The 20,525-nt window shown below is 30.9% G+C and overlaps 1 protein-coding gene across 1 annotated transcript; it reads right to left on the minus strand.

Moving 5' to 3' along the window:
* Positions 1-7,506: 7,506 nt before the first annotated feature.
* LOC123886557 (bidirectional sugar transporter SWEET17-like) lies at positions 7,507-12,964 on the minus strand. The gene is made up of 6 exons (XM_045935864.1): positions 12,788-12,964; positions 12,607-12,643; positions 12,299-12,509; positions 11,791-11,952; positions 8,511-8,630; positions 7,507-7,878 (listed from the first exon to the last, which is right to left on the minus strand). Exons 1-6 carry the CDS (start codon positions 12,819-12,821, stop codon positions 7,741-7,743), a joined length of 702 nt encoding a protein of 233 aa, XP_045791820.1. The 5' UTR covers positions 12,822-12,964; the 3' UTR covers positions 7,507-7,740.
* Positions 12,965-20,525: the final 7,561 nt, after the last annotated feature.

Below are 20,525 nucleotides of genomic sequence, written 5' to 3' on the forward strand. Positions count from 1 at the left end.
TTAAACTTTATTATTTTCTCATGATTTTTATTTGAAATTATATAAAGTTATTTGATTACTTATTTATATTTTTTATTTATAAAATTCAAAGTATTACAAAATAATTTTAAAAAAATAACATTTGTTTTACAAGAATAATTTTGTCATTTAAATATGTTATATATCTTATCATATTATTATGAGCAAGTAAGTATTAAAAACAAAATTAATATGAAAACTTTTTTTTTTTGTGATTTCATACCAAAGTCATGTATTCTATTTATTATATGTATAGATGTATAGATTAAAAATCTGCTTATTATAGTTACTTTCCCTTCTTTTTCTTTTTTTTTAATAAAAAAATAACAATTATTAAAGGGTAAATTTGGGATAATGAAAAATTCATACCAAAGTCATGTATCCTATTTATTATATGTATAGATATAGATGTATAGATAAAAAATCTGCTTATTATAATTACTTTCCCTTCTTTTCCTATTTTTTTTTAATAAAAAAATAACAATTATTAAAGGGTAAAATTGGGATAATGAAAAATTCATACCAAAGTCATGTATCATATTTATTATATGTATAGATATAGATTTATAGATGTATAGATAAAAAATCTGCTTATTATAGTTACTTTCTCTTCTTTTTTTTCTTTTTTTTAATAAAAAAATAACAATTATTAAAGGGTAAAATTGGGATAATGAAAAATTCATACCAAAGTTATGTATCCTATTTATTATATGTATAGATATAGATGTATAGATAAAAAATATGCTTATTATAGTTACTTTCCCTTCTTTTCCTATTTTTTTTTAATAAAAAAAATAACAATTATTAAAGGGTAAAATTGGGATAATGAAAAATTCATACCAAAGTCATGTATCCTATTTATTATATGTATAGATATAGATTTATAGATAAAAAATCTGCTTATTATAGTTACTTTCCCTTCTTTTCTTTTTTTTTTTAATAAAAAAATAACAATTATTAAAGGGTAAAATTGAGATAATGAAAAATTCATACCAAAGTCATGTATCCTATTTATTATATGTATAGATATAGATTTATAGATGTATAGATAGAAAATCTGCTTATTATAGTTACTTTCCCTTCTTTTCTTTTTTTTTTTAATAAAAAAATAACAATTATTAAAGGGTAAAATTAGGATAATGAAAAATCCATACCAATATCATGTATCCTATTTATTGTATGTAAAGAATAGAATAGATATTACACAATTTTTATTTGTTTTGTTCTCAAGTTATATTTTATTTGTTTTCTATCAAATAGATCCTAGTATAATAACAAAAATTAATTATTATATTTTTCATTATATATTTCCCGTCATATTTATGCGTTTTTCACTTTTTATTTATTTATTGTCATGTATTTCTTATTATATTTAATTATTAACTTATTTATATACGTATTTATTAAATTAAATTATTTTTATTTTTATTTAGACAATAAAAAATATATATAGAAGGGACCACTTGTTATTAATGTATGATACTCAAAAAGTGGTATCACCATTCCATTGGAGCAAAATATGTATAAGTTGCATAAATATTACATGACATTGTAGATGTATGATACCCAAAGCGGTGTCACCATTGGAGATGCTCTTATATACTTTCTATATTTTGATAAAAATATTTTTTTAGTAAAATTACAATATAAAAACATGGTTAAAACTAATAAGGATAAATTAGTAAATTTGGTAGTAATTGATTTTATTGTATTAGATGTAAATAGATAATTAAATTGCATAAACATTAAGCAATTAACTTTAATTCATGCGTAAGTCACTAGGTTTGGTCTAGTGGCGAGGGGTTTAGATAGTACGCTATAGGTTATGGATTCGATTCCCACTCATGAAATAAAAAAAAAAACTTTAATTCATGCGTCTAAAAATTTAAATTACATATGCGTAAAAAAAAATTAGTTCATATAATTCCTTCACAACTTTAATTCATATAATTATATTATTAAAATGATAATAACACATAAAAACAGATATATATACATCTAGCGTTTAAAATTTCACAAAGGTGATCATAGCCAAGTGTTTGAGTTATTTGCCAAGTTTCTAATGGTCTTGGGTTCGAAACCCTTGTTGTGATTTTGTTTTTACTTTTTCTGTTGTTTGAAGGCTATTTAAAAAAAATTAATTCAAAAAATGCTGCAGTAAGGACTTGAACCCGTGACATGGTAGCAATTTACAAAGAGGCAAACCGCTGGGCCATGACAATACATATTGTTAAAGTTTGCGGTATGTTGTATATATACAATTAGGATTGATAGAAATACTTAACATCATCTTCAACCTCCCGCCGGGTCACTCCGACCCGGTTCCAGACCCGCGATCCCAAGCATTAACCCGGCTGTTTCATTTCGAAAATAATAATTAATTACCCAGAAGCATCACAAAAATCGTTTACAATACATTTATGAATTTAATTTTGATTCAAATGGTCTAAAACAAAAAACCTAAAATCATATTTTCCAAAAACTTGAAAACAACTTAGCAGTTACCCAAACATCAACAAAATTGTTGCATTTGATTTGTTGATGTTGGAACATGATGAAGAATTTGGAGGGAACTTGGTATTGAAATAAACACAAGTGCAAGAGCCATGTGTAGTGTGAATTGAAAAAAGGCTCTTTGAGTCCCACATTGGAAAAATCACACCACTTGGTAGTGTTTATATATCACAAGTTGGCAACCACAATGTCGAAAATCACACGCGCGCGCGCGCCGCCGCCGTCCGTCCGACCGGCCGGGTCGGTTTGGGCTTGGGTGATATATTAATTTTTTAATACTAAGAAAAAAGAAATTTTTGAATTTAAATTTCTTTTATGTGTGTCCCTTAATTCGCACATGTTAAATGTGCTGAGACCAAGTCTGAACCAGATTTTCAAATCTGTTAACGGTCAAAAACGTGTCCCTAATTTTTAGCCACGTATTGAGATTTGACTGAGCTTTAAACGGTCAAAAACGTGAGCCTTCAGCTCCTGAAATTGCTCTGATTCCAGCTCCCTACTTGCCTATAAATACCACTTATTTTCTTCAGTTTTTACTCACTTCTTTTTCTCTGCATTCTGAGAAAACTGCTTCTTTCCTTCTCTCTTTTTCTTCTTCGAAATTAATTTTTGTTGTTTCAAAATTTGAACGGTTGTTGCCGTAGAATTGATATTCGTATATCAATTAGAGTGGTTCGAAATTTTCGACCATACTTGGTGTTATTCTGGCCGATACTACAGTGCAGTAGTTTATCGGTATTTTCATTGAAAACGGCTGTTTTATCCTGGGGACTTCGCGGTTGATATACTACAGTGCACTATTTCGAGTAGTTCCGCGAAACGTCTTAAAGAAAGCGACCTAGTACGCGACTCAGCCAATAATTGTTTCGTTGCCATTTTGAAAAAATCGTTTTTCTGTTTTTTTATTATTAAACTCAGTAAACCGTTTTACAACAGTTGATGAAGTAGCATGTTTGTTAGATCCAGATCTATTATGTCATAATAAACTAAAATATATTATTTTTGTTGATGATGAACATAAGTTCAGGAAAAGGAAAATGATGAAGTTTGCTTCAAAAAAATATAACGATGAAGTTGTTGATTTTTGATTTAATTTTAGTTGTAATTTTGTTTTAATTGATTTACAATCACAATTAAAATTAAAAATAATTTAAATATTGGGGTAATTTTGTAATTTTTAATATGTTAAGGATTTAGTTGAAATATTAATAAATATAAAAGTACATGGTAAGTACCATATATGTTGTTTGTACCATATAATTTAAAGTTAGTCAACACTGCATCCTTATTGGTCAGATTAGGAATGTATCAAAACATTCTAACTAAGGAATGTACCATAGAATTTTCCTTGAAACAATATCTAAGAGTTATTTTCTCTTTTTTTGTTTTTTTTTTGTCTAAAAATGTTTGATATCAGAGTGCAAAGTGGTCCTCTCCTAATGAAAGCATGGTAGAGCCCATAATGGTTTAACCATTGACATCGATCTAATACGATATTTTCTCTTTAGGCCCCCATGGTTCTTTTTCATCCTCCGGATTTTACTTTTTTGCCCTTCAATAAAAACTTAGGTTTCTACGAATCGAATTTTTTTTGCCTTGAAAAAAAAATTCGGTTTCTGTTAACCGAAAATTTCCTGAATTTGAACTAGAAAAAACTTCGGTTTCTGCGAATCGAAATTTTTATCAAGGGCAAAATTGAAATATTGGGGGGTATAAAAGATACATGGGGGGCCCGAAGAAAAAATATCATCTAATACATGTTCAAGGTCAAATGATGTTGTGGCCTGTGGGTCATCAAATAATTCTTTGTTGTTTGTTTCAGATGGGTCATGTGTAAAGTTGTCACTAGGAAAGTTATGAATTTGTGATCAAAATCTATCTCAATCTCATGTCTCAATTTTGTTGTTTTCTTCAACTATTTTTTTTTTTTTTTGAGGTAGTGTTTTGATTTTTAGAAGGAGCTGTGGTCATGATTGCACTTTGTAGAGCAATTTATTATAGAAATCTTTTGAAATTATTGATTTTTTTTTGTTAGGTAGGTAGTCTATTAACTAAAATTCTACCTTAAAGTAAATAAGCTAGAATACTAAGATTTAAATCTGAGTTTTTTTTATATAAAATGCAACATTCGTATCAACTGAAATAAATGTTGGGTCACGAGGGGCAGTCGGGAATCATCCATATCAGACTAAGAACAATATATAATACAAGTGAGTTGGAGTGTTAAACACTACATTTTTATTCAAAACCTTAAGACAATAATTTATGGATCATCTTACTAATAAAGTATTAAACCTCCATTTTTTCAAGCAATGTGAAACTTTTAACTACCTTACACTTGCCACAACAATAAGCTCACTAAGAGGTTATACAATCTCCATTTGAATTGTTTTAATAATTATTGTAGACTCTAATTAATTGTGATTTTTTGTTTTCTAAAACCAGACCAATGTTGTGTTTCAAAAAAAAAAAAAAACCAGACCAATGTTACCAATATTGTGTCCCTATATGGAGTGTTGGAAACGTGACTTTTTCTTGAAAAAGAATTCAAGTCTGAAGTCGTTATTTTAGGAGGTAGTCTATTTATAGTAAATAAAAATAAAAATTATACGGTATATATAAAGATAAGAAGAAAAAGAGATTATCAATAGAAACTCAACGATGGTGGAGGCGTTAGAGATTGTGGTCGTTGCCATTGATGATGGTGGCGGGGACGAAGATTGTGGCCGGTGCTATTGAAGACGGTGGACCGGTGAAGAATGAAATAGAGTTGAGGCAACGACAACGATGAAGATGGCGACAACTGAGACGACGATAACTGATACTATTGGAAAAAAAATAAAGGTAAAAAAAAAGAAAGATAAAAAGAAGGAATTGTACATGAATAAGATCAATGAATGAATAAGAACAATGAGCGAAAATTACCTCAACGGCGAGATTTTCTTGGACAACAGCAGGTAAAAAGAAATCAAAGCCGCCGACCTTAAGACACTATAACATTTTTCCTTTTCAGCAACAGTTGAAAATTGTAGCCTAAACTACGAAAAATGTTGCCTATCTCTTTAGGCGACAATTTCCAACTGTTTTGTAAGCGAGCGTTACCTATTGTCTTAGGGAACAGTTTTTTTTGCTTTTTTGGCACACTATTTAAAACCGAGTGATACGGCCAAAAGGAAAATTATATTTGCTTGCTTCTTCAGATCTTCTTCTCTGCAAGCAACATAATAGATGACACCGTCGTGAATCGAGGACAGCGGCGTGAGGGACAGCGGTGACCCGAATGTCCCTCTAAGATTTGTTGGGCTACCAGCTATCGGACCACCCACAATTTATATCCACGCACCAAACTTCACATCAAATATGAGTTGGCCTAAAATGTGTTTATAAGTGAGGGTATTCATCACCTTATAAGTCGGTTCTATAGAGTTGAGTTAAAGTCAACTCTCAAGTCTAAGATGGTGTTTTTAATCCTGGTTGTGGCATGTGCTTCTGCAAGATTTGGATTGTTTATCATGGAATTGAATTACATTCAGTTGGACTATATGCAGTCAATGGTTTTGAGACATCTGATTAAAGATTAAACGGTTCAGATTTTAAGACAATTTTTTATTTTTGTTTAATATAAAATTCTCATATGACATCTCTAGACCGTCTAATCAAGATCGGATAACCTAAAACTTACTGACTGCATTGAATTTCAACTGCACAAAATCCCGATCGATTTATCATGGAAGTTCAACTTGGTTCTTATAGGAGTTATATTGGTGACATGCCTAGCTAGATTTGTGTTTCTTGGAGTTATTTTGTCTAGATTTACTCTTTTTCATTTCTTTGGTGTGGAGTCTGGGTAAGTATCTTATCTTCATCTTGGGTGTGGCTTCCTTTTTTCTCAGTTGTTGCAAATTGGTTGCTTGGTGTTCTCTTGATATTGTATGTGTGATCAATCAACTTGCTAGCTTTTTTGTGGCCTCTATAGCCCTTCATAAAAGGTGGGTAAAGTTTGTTGCTTTGATGTCAGGTTCGGTATTTTTTAATAATGTTGAGTATGATTCATATATGCATCAGGAAGAGGCTGGGGGCGGCCATATGGGCTTTGACCAGATGTTTTGGGGGGCGCTAGGGGGGTGCGGGGGGCGATAGCCCCCCGCGGTATGGTGCAGGGGTATTTTCGACATTCTCTTGTTATTATATATACCGCTTGTAACTCTGAAACCCTAATTCATTCTTTCATCTAATAGAAACGAGCTGTAGCGAATTCTGCAGCCGGAGACGTACCTAAGGGGAACTCCGTTATCAAACTTCTTGTGTTCTTATTGTTTGCAATTTCGTTATTATTACCTTCTGTTACTATTTGTGCACAACAAATAAATTTATCTTAATTATTGAAAATATAGCATAAATCATACTAACTTTTGAGCACTAATTAAGGAAATAAAAAAGGCGATTGATATCATATATACTAAGTTGAGTTTGTTAGATTCCATAAGCTATTAAACTTGATGGAGAAAAAAAAAAACTCTAAAACAAGATCATAGATGTGATGGCTATAGCCCAAAGGTGTTTTTATGAAAGCCGGTCACCGATGTGATGGCTAAGATCCATTAGAAATTGTCATCAAAATGAAACTAATATACTGGAGATATTTATAGCTAACTATCTAAGCTTGCATAGATCACATAGTGTTAGTGATCATAGTAACTTGGGGGGAAAGTAACTAGCAAGTGAGTACAAGATAAAAAAATCAGATGGATTGCATGTAGTCAAAACTCAATGAGGTAAGATTTGACCGTCCAATTAAAATCAGATGATCTAAATGTAAAGCAGTTATACAATTTAATTAGATCTTCTTTATATTTGGACCGTCGGAGTCCCTAACCTCTTATTATGGTGATAATGAAAAAGTGCTAAATTGTTTAACTTATAAAAATAAAAGGTACATAAAATCAATAAACCAATATATACAGGCTCGTAGAATTTGGGCATATAAAAGGTTCATTAAATTAATAACCATATTGTTTCTTTTTTACAAATTTGAAGAGCAAAAACATCAATCAATCACGAATATTTTGAAACATTTTATTATTCCCTATAGTTTTATCTTCTAAAAAAATTTAAAATTCATTCACTAGCTAACTAGCATAACTTTGAAACTTAATAGCAAAATTACTAAATAGACTTGTTTAATATCCCTATCATTAATTCAACTCTTCACTTGAGGATGAGAGGCTCATGTTGCCATCCTTCTTCCAATTTGTCTGAAATATTCTTTGATTGTTTTCCATTTCTGTACACTGCATACAACACTAACTGCATAGCTCCAAGTACAAATCCTGTACCGTTTGGGACCTGTTTTTTTGTTATAATAATATTGATTATATTAATTAGGTCTTTTTGAGGGAAAAATAAAAAATAAAAAACATGACAGCTTGTTTGCTTTGTAGATTTTTTTGTTTTGTTTTACTCAATAATAAAAAGATAATAAATTCTTTGAAATGAATTTTGAAAAATTTTATATATTTTTTAATAAAAATTTAGGGTAGTTTAATTTTTTCTAACAGTGTCCATTTTCTTTATTAATTTTTTTTTTTAAAAAAAAAAATACTATTTTTGCAAATAATCTTTGGCATTTTTCCTTCTTTTTTCATCTAGAGGAAAATTTACGAGTGAAGAATTATTTGGTCTTCACAATTTTTTGATGATCCAATTCAGTCATCGACAATAATAAAATTCAAATTAATTTTTAATATTTTTATACTGTAGACAAATTTGTGTCTTTATTACAAAAAATTATAAACTAATTTATCCTAAGTATAAAAATATATAAAGCTAATTTAAATTTTATTTTTATCATGTACTAGTACTGAATTAGGTCATATGAGAAATCAAAATGAATCTTCAAATATAAATATGATAAGAAAACATATATTAATGGTTTCATGTGATGCATATACTTAGAGCACAAAGTGCAAACAACTTACCCCAAGAATTAAATCACGAACAAGAAAGGCGTACAACAACCAAACGCCACCATTTATGAAGAAGAAAAACGAAAGGAGGAATGGCAAATATTCCACACTTTTTGTCTTCACCACCGTTTTCTGAAATATGATGTCATATATAGATAAATTGTCTAAAATGTATATTTTAAATATTAAATGGTAAGTTGTGTAAAAAAAAATCAAATGGTAAGTTAATTTTATTGATCTATTAAGTCATTAATCTATTTAAATATAGATATAAATACATATTTAACTTGACAAAATAAAATAAAAAATAAATACTTATTTAAATATACTCATATAACAAACTAACATATCAAATGAAACTTTCAAAAAACCATGCTCAAAACTAAAAATAAATAGTTTATAATAGACTACAAATTAGACTTAAGTTTTCAACTTTTTGATGGATCAAACTTAGGTTTGATAAAGTAAGTTCAGCCTAACATATTCTCATCTTGTTATGATTAAAGTCAAGTATTAGGGAGAGTGTTGGTGTGTCAGAGGGTAGATGGTTTGGGGATCATGTTGTTAGGAGGGTGGGGGACAGTGTCGATACTTTTTTCTGGACCGATCCCTGGTTAGATGAGGTCCCTTTGAGTGAGCGGTTTGGGCGTTTGTTTGAGTTGGCTGAGACCAAATCGTTTACGGTGGCTGAGATGTTCTATCGTGGGTGGGGGACGGATGGGGCGGCCTGGGTGTGGCGTCGGCAGTTGAGGGCATGGGAGGAGGAGATGTTAGGGGAGTGTCAGTCTCTACTTTCTAACATTTCTTTACAGGCACAATCTTCAGATAGGTGACAGTGGCAGCCAAACCCTGATACAGGTTTCACTGTCCGTGTAGCATATCATCTCTTGACTACTCTTGACTCGGTTACTTTAGATGAGGCTGAGCATCTCATTTGGCACCCTCAGGTTCCCTTGAAGGTCTCCATTCTTGCATGGCGTTTACTGCGTGACAGGTTGCCCACTAAGTCAAACCTGGTTACTAGAAGCATATTATCTTCTGCAACTCATTTGTGTGTATCTGGTTGTGGGGTTGTAGAGTCGGCTCATCACTTATTCATCTTCTGCAGCACTTTTGGTTCTCTTTGGGATTTAGTTCGGACTTGGATTGACATTTCTTCAGTGGCTTCTACTTCTATCGGGATCATTTTGTTCAGTTTACTTTATCAGCTGTTGAATCTATAGCACATCGGTCTTTTTTACAACTCATTTGGCTTGCTAGCGTATGAGTTGTGCGGAAAGAAATCACAGGGTATTCAGAGGCTCAGTTAGTACTATTTATCAGTTGTTGGACAAGATCAAGCTTTTCTCCTATAAGTGGTTAAAGACGACGAGTGTTACTTTAGTCTCAAACTACCATAGTTGGTGGTCTAGTCCTTTATTATGTTTGAGTCTTGTATGATTGTTCATTTCTTTCTGTGACTATTTGTAAACTCTGGTAGTCTATCTTAGCACATCTTATGTTAAGGAGACTTGTTTGTTAATATATCTCATTTTGACTTGTTGAAAAGAAAAAAAAACACCCATATTGTGACCGTACCGTGATTTAATTTTTTAGTACACAAGTGTTGGATTAAACTCTGCAAAGGTGTGATGGCATGTGCAATTGTCACCATAAAACAATAAAAAAAAAAATAAAAAAAAAAAGAACTGTCACGTGGGACACTACTAGTGGAAAGTACACCTACCATTTATTCGCTTATCGCTTACGTTTGGAGTTTTGATTAACCAAACCAAACCGTATCAACTTAAGTTGACTTCAAAAGATAGCTTATCTAGATCATATATAAATAAGACTCAATAATTTTGTGACTTATTAAACAATATTCATTCATTTTTTTATAATAATATATATTTTATGTCTTTAAATTTTAGATATGATAGACCCATCATCAAGTTTCATATGAAGTTCAAAATAAGAATGAGAATAACCATAGTTGGTGGATGAAGGCAAACTTATTGCTCGGTTGGAAAAAGTTAAATTGTTTTTTGGTGGATAAAGGTGAAAAATATCAATTATGTATTTAGCGACGTTTGAATTTTTGCTTATGAAAGTAATTTATGCAAATAAATAAAGTTTTATAGTAATTCATAAGTTTTTGCTAACAAAAATTATATCTTTATAATTTATTTTTTCATAAACTATCTTGAAAAACTTATAATAATGCATAAAAGCTTATTTATTTGCATAAGTTATTTCGCATAAATTCAAAAATAAGTCAATTTAAACGGCCCCTTAGTTACTATAGTTGATGGTAGAGTCTTTTTATTTATTTGGACATCGACAAATTTGGGTTTTTTTTGTCTTTCCTCAGATGATATTTTGTATTGTTTAGTGGTCTTTCTGACACACCTTATGCTAAACAGATTATTACTGTATTTTATTAGTGTTAATATATTTGGATTTTTGCTTGTTAAAAAAAAAATAATGATCACTTATTTGGGAGAAATAAATAAGGTCTAACGTCATTGTCATCAATTATTGAAATTTCCTATTAAAAAATAGGCTTAATTAGTAAAATGGTCTCTTAAAGATATTTTTTGTTTCATATTGGTCCCTTAAAAAAAAAAAGGTCGGAATAAGTCCTTTAAAAAAAAGGTCCGAATAGGTCCCTTAAAGACATATCTGTTAATCAGTTTGGTCCTATTCAAACATTTTTTTATGAACCAAACTGATTAACGAATATGTCTTTAAGGGACATATTCAGATCTTTTTTTTCTTTAAGAGACATATTCAGATCTTTTTTTCTTTAAGGGACCAATCTAAAACCAAAAATATCTTTAAGGACCATTTTACTAATTAAGCCTAAAATATAATGCCAAGGTGTGAACCATATATGTTGACAAAAATCTACATGTTCAGATCAACACAAATATTGTTCTGTTTTTTTATTTGTTCGTTTCATCACCTACTACTATTGTTTTATTTAGTTGATATTAAAGTTAACTAGTATATAATATTAGTGGTATACGTGGCCTTTCAAGCATCTCTAGCTATTGCAAGATTTAGGGAGCCTGAGATTTATAGTCGATCATATGAATTCAAAATTTGTATATACTAATTTCATGGATAAATAAAAACTTATCCCAAAGACAAAATGAAAATAATTGCACTAACTATAAAATTGATAAAAAAAAAAATTAATTTTTTTTTATTGGTGTTGAATTTTATTACTTATATTATATTTGAGATTAACAATTCTAAAATTTTTATTGCTTATATACGAAACCAGAAAACACGATAAAAAACTTACCATGACGGCGAGAGGTGAAGCATACATGAGAATATTCAAGGCAGCACCCATGATACCAACAGCACCACTACGAGCATCTCCTTCCAATGCTAATTGAGTAGTAACCACTGCTGCTGCCAAGATTACCACATCCAAAATTCCACCTATAATTGCAGTCTTAACCTTCATTTTTTTTATTAAAAAAAACAAAATTCAGTTTATTTCATTTTTGTTACATAAATTCAGTTTATTAATTACCTAACCAATTGATCAAAATAAAATTAATTTATAAGATGGATTATAAATTTTTATGAATGATAATAAGAAAGAAAAAAAAAACTTGAATTAACAACGAAAATTAGAAACATAAAAAGGTTCTATTTAATATGGATCTCTCAAAAAATGAAACGGAAAAATATTTAAAAAAAAATTCACTATTTTTACTTTTATGTATTATTAAAAAAATTAAATTGATTATTTTTTGTCAATCATTTTATTGTATTTAAAAAAAAAAAGATGATATTCATACCCTTATTTTTGGGGGTGCATATATGAGAAATAGAAGAATGTAGATTATCTCCACCACAATGCCAAAGCCATTAACAGTGGCCACAAGGTATTCTCCATCCTTTATTATTCCATAGTAAGTCCACAATGAAGAGTTAAGCAATGTGCATATGTAAGGAAAACATGAAAAATCTTCTGTAGATCTATGCTTTATTATTCTCCAAAATGTTGGTCTGCATTTTTGAATTTACATATATACATCAATTAACAAATTTGAGACAATAATAATTAATAATTATTTAATTAATTTGAGTTTAATAAAGAGCTTACACTGGAGAAAGAAACATGAGAATTGAGATGATGTTACCTATATCAAAAAAATTAAGAAAAAAGTAGATATATATCAATATAAAAAATTTCTATTTTTGGGCATGGATCAATAAAAGATTGTTACTACTATAAGATTAATGTAAAGTGCAAAAAGAGTGAAAGATGCATATGCATGTGTTACCTATGACTCCAACAAAGAAACTTGGATCTGCCATGAGGAAACACCAAGAAGCAAAGATTATGAATTAATGGTATAGTTTCAATTTCTTCTTTTGTTGTGCTTATTTATGGCTAGGGAAGGGAGAACAGTGAGAACTAATGATGAGTTGGAAAGAGAAGTTTTCTTGTTGTAATAAAATTAAATAAAAAAAGTTTTATTGTCTGGATAGGAATTAATAATGCAATGATATTTTTGTAGTCTCTTTGTTTGTTTCTTTCGTTTTATTTTATGAGAAATGCTAATTAGTACTTATGTGACACTCTTGTATCTTAAATAATATAGTCAGTTTTTATTGAAATTTTATAGAAATGTATGAAATCAACGTATTGAAAATTGAAATATTTTTTTTAATAATTTTTTTTTAAAATTAAATGCTTAAATAATGTTTCGGGAACACTCGTTAGCAAAATCCTTATTTTATTTATTTAAATTTTTAATAGATTTCTCCTACAATACTCATAATTATTTTTTTTGGGTAAACACAATACTCATAATTTTAGGCGTATAAAAATTTAAAAATTAATTTGCCACATTGTGAAAGTTTAGTCTCTTTTGTTAATTTAGTATATATTTATATAATTTATACTCTTATCTCTCATTTTTTTTATCCTTTATTTTTTAATTAATGGCATTAGCACTTTTGACTCAGCATTAGAATATACTAATAACAAGTAGCAATAGAATGCGTTTTTTTTAAGTATTGAATTATTGAAAGTTTATATTATTTATTTAGAAATTATTGTAAAGGAGAATCAAAGCACCAAGATCCAATATCTAGTGATATATTTGAGTCTCTTTCCATTTAATTAGATGTTATGAATTTATAACTTATATATTCACTTGGAGTGTTACTATTGGAACAACAACATGCCATAAAATTATTACACCAACTTAAAAAGCACCGAAGGCTTAGCGGGGCACACAAGGTAGCCAAAAAATTACTTGGCTCAATAAATTAATATATACTCTCAGTTTTTAATATAAGAAAAAATTCATTTTTTAAATATATTAAAAAAATATGTATCTAGTCTTCAACTTAAAAAGTGTTGAAGACTTAGAAGGGTCCACAAGGTAGCCAAAAATTTACTTGGCTCAATAAATTGATATATATTGTTTTCGATCCTTAATATAAGAAAAAATTCACTTTTTAGATATATTGAAAAATTGATGTATCTAGTCTTATGATATGGTTTAGATACATCAATTTTTCAATGTACCTAAAAAATCAACTTTTTCTTATATTAAGGACGGGAGGGAGTATATAACGTTGTTTTCAATTTCAAGATCGCTTTTTCTTTTAGGCATGTCTTATGTTTAATTTGTTATTGTAATAATATATTTTCTTGCTTCTTAAAAAAAATTGGAATACTATCTAGTAAAGAATTAATTATTAAAAGAAGGTTCTTTTTACACTACCCCTTTAATCATTTGAGGATATTTATTCAACAATCAATGAGAATAAACTATATATATATATATATATATATATATATATAGAGAGAGAGAGAGAGAGAGAGAGAGAGAGCTATCAAAAAAGGGCTACCCAGCACTTAACATGCCGGTCAAGATAGGCTTCAGGTTTTATCGGCCTGGGCCACAAAACCCATATTAAAATCCGGGCTTTCTAAGGTTGGGCTAAAAAGCCATAAAAAAATTCGGCTAGTATTTTATGGCCCAAGCCCTACATTTATTCCCCTAAACGGCCCCCCGAATGAGCTTCGGGTTTTATCATACCGAGCAAAAAAATCCATATTTGAATTCGGGATTTTTCGGGTACTCTAAAAATTCGAGCTAATATTTTAAGGTCTAAACCCTACATTTATTCAGATCTTGCGGGTTAGTCCATTTTAACATCTCTCATATGTAGTAAAACTTGATTAAAAATTAATTGTAAATATTCTATGCAAATCTCCTTATGTGACTTGTATTCATTGATTTTTAAATATTTACTTATAAATTATAAGGAGGTAATATAGATCTCATTTTAAAAGAATTATATTATTGATTACAACAATAAAATAAAAATGATTTTATCCTCTTTTTTTTTATACATTATTTTATAATTTTAATAATATTAAAACGAAAAAGACAAAAGATTTGTTGTTAATTCAACGTCAATCAATTTCCTTTATTGTTGGCTGACAATGACATCTATCACGTGTTATGCGTGCAACCAGTGATTATCAATTTATCATAATCTTGTTTTAACCATAAATAAGGTTATAATAATCCTTTTTATTTCTAAAATAAAAAAATGTAAGGTTCCATTTTATAGAAAACAACACAAACAACTCGTAATAAAAAAAAACACAAACAAGTTTAAAATTACAAGAAGTGATGATAGAACTCATACTATGTTTAGTCCAAAAAATGATGGTATGAATGATCCGCTGTCTACTTTTGTTTCTATATTATCTTTAAATAGAACCTTCAATTAAGAGTAAATAAGCACGACATCAATAAAATGATAGCACCTATAATAAAATTCCAAAAAATAAAGAGTAAATAAGGAAAATATATACCTCATTTATAAGTGGACGGTCTATCGTGAATTTTTTTTTGACAAAGTGGTCGACCGTGGATCAACATTTAAAATAAATTTAAAATTATAATGAATATATATATATATATATATGGGGGCTGCTAACTTAGACCCAGTTGGGTCTAAGTTAGCAAGGTGCACCTTTTCAGTTGGACCAAAATACCCATTCTTTTTAATTAATTAACCAAATTACCATCAATGGACGCGGATCCAGTGTCGCGCGCGTACCGCAGTACCATGGTTACAGGCTGTTGATTTCCATCAGACAGCCAAGATCTGATCTCATCAAGACTGTCTGATCAATCAGACAGCCCAGATCATCCGAATCCATCAGATTCCAGCGCGTGCACCACACTGGATTACACCATGGAGAGAGAAGAATCTACTTTTAAAAGCAGGACACGTGTCGCTGTCTGATTGGCTGGGCGTGATTTTTTTCCATTTAATACTTTGAACTCAATTATTTCGTTGTAAATTAATTTTTTATTAATTTTTTTTATACCAAAATTCATAATTTTTTTTTTCTACAAATAGAGACTTGGTTCGTTTGATTTGGACACAGAAAAAAAAACTCAATTTTTCACTACCTTAATCTCATTTTTCACTACCTTACATCAACTCACTGAAACCATTCTACCAGCAAAATGGTTTCAGATTACAACTCTCTGAAACCATTGTACCAGATAAATGGTTTCAGAAGCAAACACAATTAATAAATTACTCACTGAAACCATTCTACCAGTAAAATGGTTTCAGAATACAACTATGTGCAACCATTCTACAAGCTAAATGATTTCAGAAGCAAATAACTAATAATCAACTTACTGAAACCATTCTACCAGCAAAATGGTTTCAGATTACAACTCTCTGAAACCATTGTACCAGATAAATGGTTTCAGAAGCAAACACAATTAATAAATTACTCATTGAAACCATTCTACCAGTAAAATGGTTTCAGAATATAACTATGTGCAACCATTCTACCAGTAAAATGGTTTCAGAAGCAAACATTAGTTTTTAATTACCGTTTTATCTCATTTAATTAACTAAAAATAGTTTCAGGTCTCCAAAAATTTCATAAAATATACCAAAAGTTCCAGAATATTATCTACTATTTTCCTGGTATAATGGTTTCAGTGAGTTGGTTGAGTGGTGCGTGTTAAATTACAACACACAAGTAACGTATTTAGTAGACAAAAAATGAGATTAAGGTAGTGAAAAATTGCGTTTTTTTTTCGGTGTCCAAATCAAACGAACCAAGTCTCTATTTGTAGACAAAAAAAAATTATGAATTTTGGTATAAAAATAAAAAAATAAAAAATTAATTTACAACGAAATAATTGAGTTCAAAGTATTAAATGAACAAAAATCACGCCCAGCCAACCATTGTGTGACACGTGTCCTACTTTTAAAAAGCAAATTTTTCTCTCTCCAGGTTGTAATCCAGTGTGGCGCAGGCGCTGGAATCTGATGGATCAGGATGATCTGGGCTGTCTGCTTGATCAGACAGTCTGGATGAGATCAGATCTTGGCTGTTTGATGGAAATCAACGGTCTGTAACCATGGTCCTTCGGTACGCGAGCGACACTGGATCTGCGTCTATTAATGGGTATTTTGGTTAATTAATTAAAAAGAATGGGTATTTTGGTCCAATTGAAAAGGTGCACCTTGCTAACTTAGACCTAACTAGGGTCTAAGTTAGAAAACCCCTATATATATATGGGGAGGGATCCGTTGACTCCAGGAGTAATTCTCCATTGACTTACTCTGCTTAATAACTCGATATCGGCATTATATTTCTTCAAACCAATTGTTGAATTTAAAGATCTTATTGAGTAGATCAACTCCACAAATTTTTATAAAGAAATGAATATATATTATTGTTTTATATATATATATATATATATAGAGTGTATCCGGTGAGAACTGATAAATATTATGAGAAATGAGAACTATTGATAATAACCATTAGATTTAACTAACGTATCAGATTAAAATTATCTCACTCACATAAAACCTCACGTGATCATACTTGTGTAGATTGAAAAATCTTCTTAGATATAATATTTCCTAATTTATTCCTATAATCTTTCTTAATTTAATTTATTATTAACTCAGAAACTGTTCACTAATTCTATTCTAACACTTGAACATTCATTCGGCTTGTTCAATTCCCTCTAAGAAAATATTGGATATTTGTCTTTCTAGTTTTTTTTCTTGGCTTTTTTGTGTTCATGTTTGAGGTTTTTGAGATAGAAAATGGACAATAATTCTAACCCAAGATGTGTGCATTTGTTCAGCTAAACAAAATGAAAAATTACCATAACAATTAATTAAATACAGCAACACATAAGTCATGTTGGTGCTTTCTTGAGGAGAGGCATCGAGTCAAGTACTTGTGAATTTTTAATTTGTGACAAAGTTGTTGACGGTATGGAATTGATTAATTGGTTGCATGTTGTTTGATTTGCACTCCTAGCTTGATATTTTGTGTTTCTAAATAATTTTCTGCAAAAGAACCAGTGGTATATATATTAAGCGTAATGCTTTTGGTTATAAAAAAAAAACTATATTCGTGAAATTAAGAGAAAATTGTATCACGACATTGTTGTGTTAAAAAATTGAACAGAGAAGTAAAAGTTTATTTAGGTAAGTTTTGAATGAGCTGCAAATGAATTAGGAAAGATTATATATAAGAAGATTTTTCAATCTGCACAAATAAAATCACATGAGATTTTAAGCGAGTGAGAAGATTTTAATCTGATACGTCAATTAAATCTAATGGTTACTATTAATAGTTCTCATTTCTCACAATAATTACCAGTTCTCACCAGATACACTCCCTATATATATATATATATATATATATATATATATTATTGTGTAGAATAACTATAATGATTTTTACAATTAAAATAATGATTTAATTGATACTGAATCAATATTAAAATAACAAAAAATAAAAAATATATAATTCGTATTTTTTATTTTAAAGAAGCTAAAATGAGATATATCTTAACTGAAATCAGCCTCTTCAGCAAAAAAAATATAATTTGTATTAAGCTAACATCAATCATATTAGTAATAGAGTTTGATGAAAAATGATAATTGTGCAAATGTTTTATTACTCACTCCGTTTCTTTTAAGTGTCGTTTGAGAATCGTGTACACTATTCATATAATCTACTTTAATCGTAATTTTTTTATTAATATATAAAAATAAATATTAGCATATAAGATGTTCAATTTGTCTCGACGAGTATTTTCAAAATATATAATTTTCATAATTTGTTATAATAGATAATTAAATATAGGGTAAAATATGGTTTTTGTCCCTATAGTTTCACAGAATTTTCATTTTAGTTCCTGAAGATTTTTTTCACACTTTTTAGTTCTTGAAGTTGTTGAGGACAAAATCCTTATTTGATGTTTTAAAGATAACAAATGATCTAACCTGATGATCAGAAAGGTTGATGGCCGGTCCGTTGAGCGAGCGTCCACACCGAAGGGGGGGTTTGTACCTGCAGGTGCTCCGATGCCTAAGTCAGCAAAGTGAACAGAGAGATACAAAAGAAGGGAGAGAAAGTGTATTGAATAATGATTCAGAATACCTGGCTCTCCTGTATAGGAGAGCTTATATAGTGCCCCCAGCGCTGGGCCAAAGGTTGGTCTATTGGGCCTGAATAACCGGCCCAATAGGCCCAACTGCCAGGATAGCCCCGGTATCGTAGGGGAAGGCAGTTATTTGCCTCTATCCTGGTTTGGAGTCGTTCCGCTATTGGCGGGTAATGGATGACTCCGTGACGGATATGGTTGGTCAATGGAGCACGTGTTAAACGTGCTGCTTAGCTGTTAAGCTAAGGCTGAATGAGTCGTCGTGCACGGATAGCCGAGCACGTGATTAGCGTGGAGCTAATCTGTTATGTCGAGCAGGACACGTCATTGGCTGACGTGTCGGGGAAGTATCCCCTTATTGGGCCATGCCCCAAATGTCGGGCATAAGTGATTGGGCCAGCTCTTGGCCCAGTCCAGAACAGGAGCCCCCCAAGTCGTTGCTCCTAGGTATAGGAGTAATGACTTAAGGTCCATGCCCGTATGTCGAGGAGTTGTTTTCCTCGTCAATCCTAGGAGGAGTTCATAATTCATTGATTATGTTTGTTGCTCGTTTGCGCGAGCAGAGTTTATATGTTGTTCGTAAATTCCTCAGTGGCACGACGAGGAGGATTTTACAAAGGGGAAATTTCTCTTTGCTCGTAACGCGTGCCACGATGTTCGTGGCGGAAATTACGGGGAGAGGATTTTACCCTTTGAAATTATTGGCCTTTTAGTTCCTCGACAAATTGTCGAGGACACATTGTGTATGTTACATCTAGCTGATGTTGCCTGTTTTTGTGGGCACGTTTATTTACGTTTGTTTTGTTTACCCGTAATTCGCGCTTGTCCGCAGAGTCGGGGAGATCATTACGTTGGTGATAACGATGAGCCCCTCGAGAGACGCGTGGTCTGTTCGATGGGATGTGAAAAGACAGACGTTTCGTCTGATCTTGACACGTGTTACCTTTATTAGAGAGTGTAATTATGACTTGGGGAAGCGTGATCGTTGCTTCGTTTTACGAGGGGGCCTCTCGGCCATTAGATCATCACGTCCTTTGATTTCCTTCAAGATCGAATCTTGGCCTTTGATTGGCTTTTGATCAAGACCATTGGATTTGGATCAACGGCTATGGGACGATTAGGCGTGTTGTTTCGTGATGCGGGTGCAGGGATCTGAAGAGTCTATAAATAGGAGGGGGAAAGTTCATTTGGAACTTTTCCTTTCTTCTCTTCATTCGTTGCTCCACTGCTACTGCTGTTGTTCCTATTTTCCCAGATTCAAGGCTATCAAACTCAAGGTTTTTGTGCTTCTTTCCTTCATTCGAAGCTTCCATCTTTGCTTGATTTAAGGTAACCTCTTCAATTATCTTTGGTTTATGTTGTTCAATTTGTACCCATTTTGTTCTTAAGTTTGCGTTTTGCGTTTGTGTGTTAGTGATTATCTCCAGTTTATCTGTTGTTTTTCCTTTAGCATTTGCTAGATTTGCATGTTATGCAATGGATTTTGACCCTCTTTCTCTTGCACCCATTTCGTTTGCTTTGTTTGGGTTCTGTGTTTGGGTCA

This window comes from Trifolium pratense, linkage group LG5 (genome assembly GCF_020283565.1).
Source record: "Trifolium pratense cultivar HEN17-A07 linkage group LG5, ARS_RC_1.1, whole genome shotgun sequence".
Classification (NCBI taxonomy): domain Eukaryota; kingdom Viridiplantae; phylum Streptophyta; class Magnoliopsida; order Fabales; family Fabaceae; genus Trifolium; species Trifolium pratense.

Excerpts from the sequence above, each read along its gene's own strand:
- LOC123886557 (XM_045935864.1), bottom strand. The coding sequence starts at position 12,821 with ATGGCAGATCCAAGTTTCTTTGTTGGAGTCATAG. Across the intron at positions 12,644-12,787 it reads TTTCTTTGTTGGAGTCATAG|GTAACATCATCTCAATTCTC; the intron begins GTAACACATGCA and ends TTTTTGATATAG. Across the intron at positions 11,953-12,298 it reads ATGCACCCCCAAAAATAAGG|GTTAAGACTGCAATTATAGG; the intron begins GTATGAATATCA and ends AAAAAAATGAAG.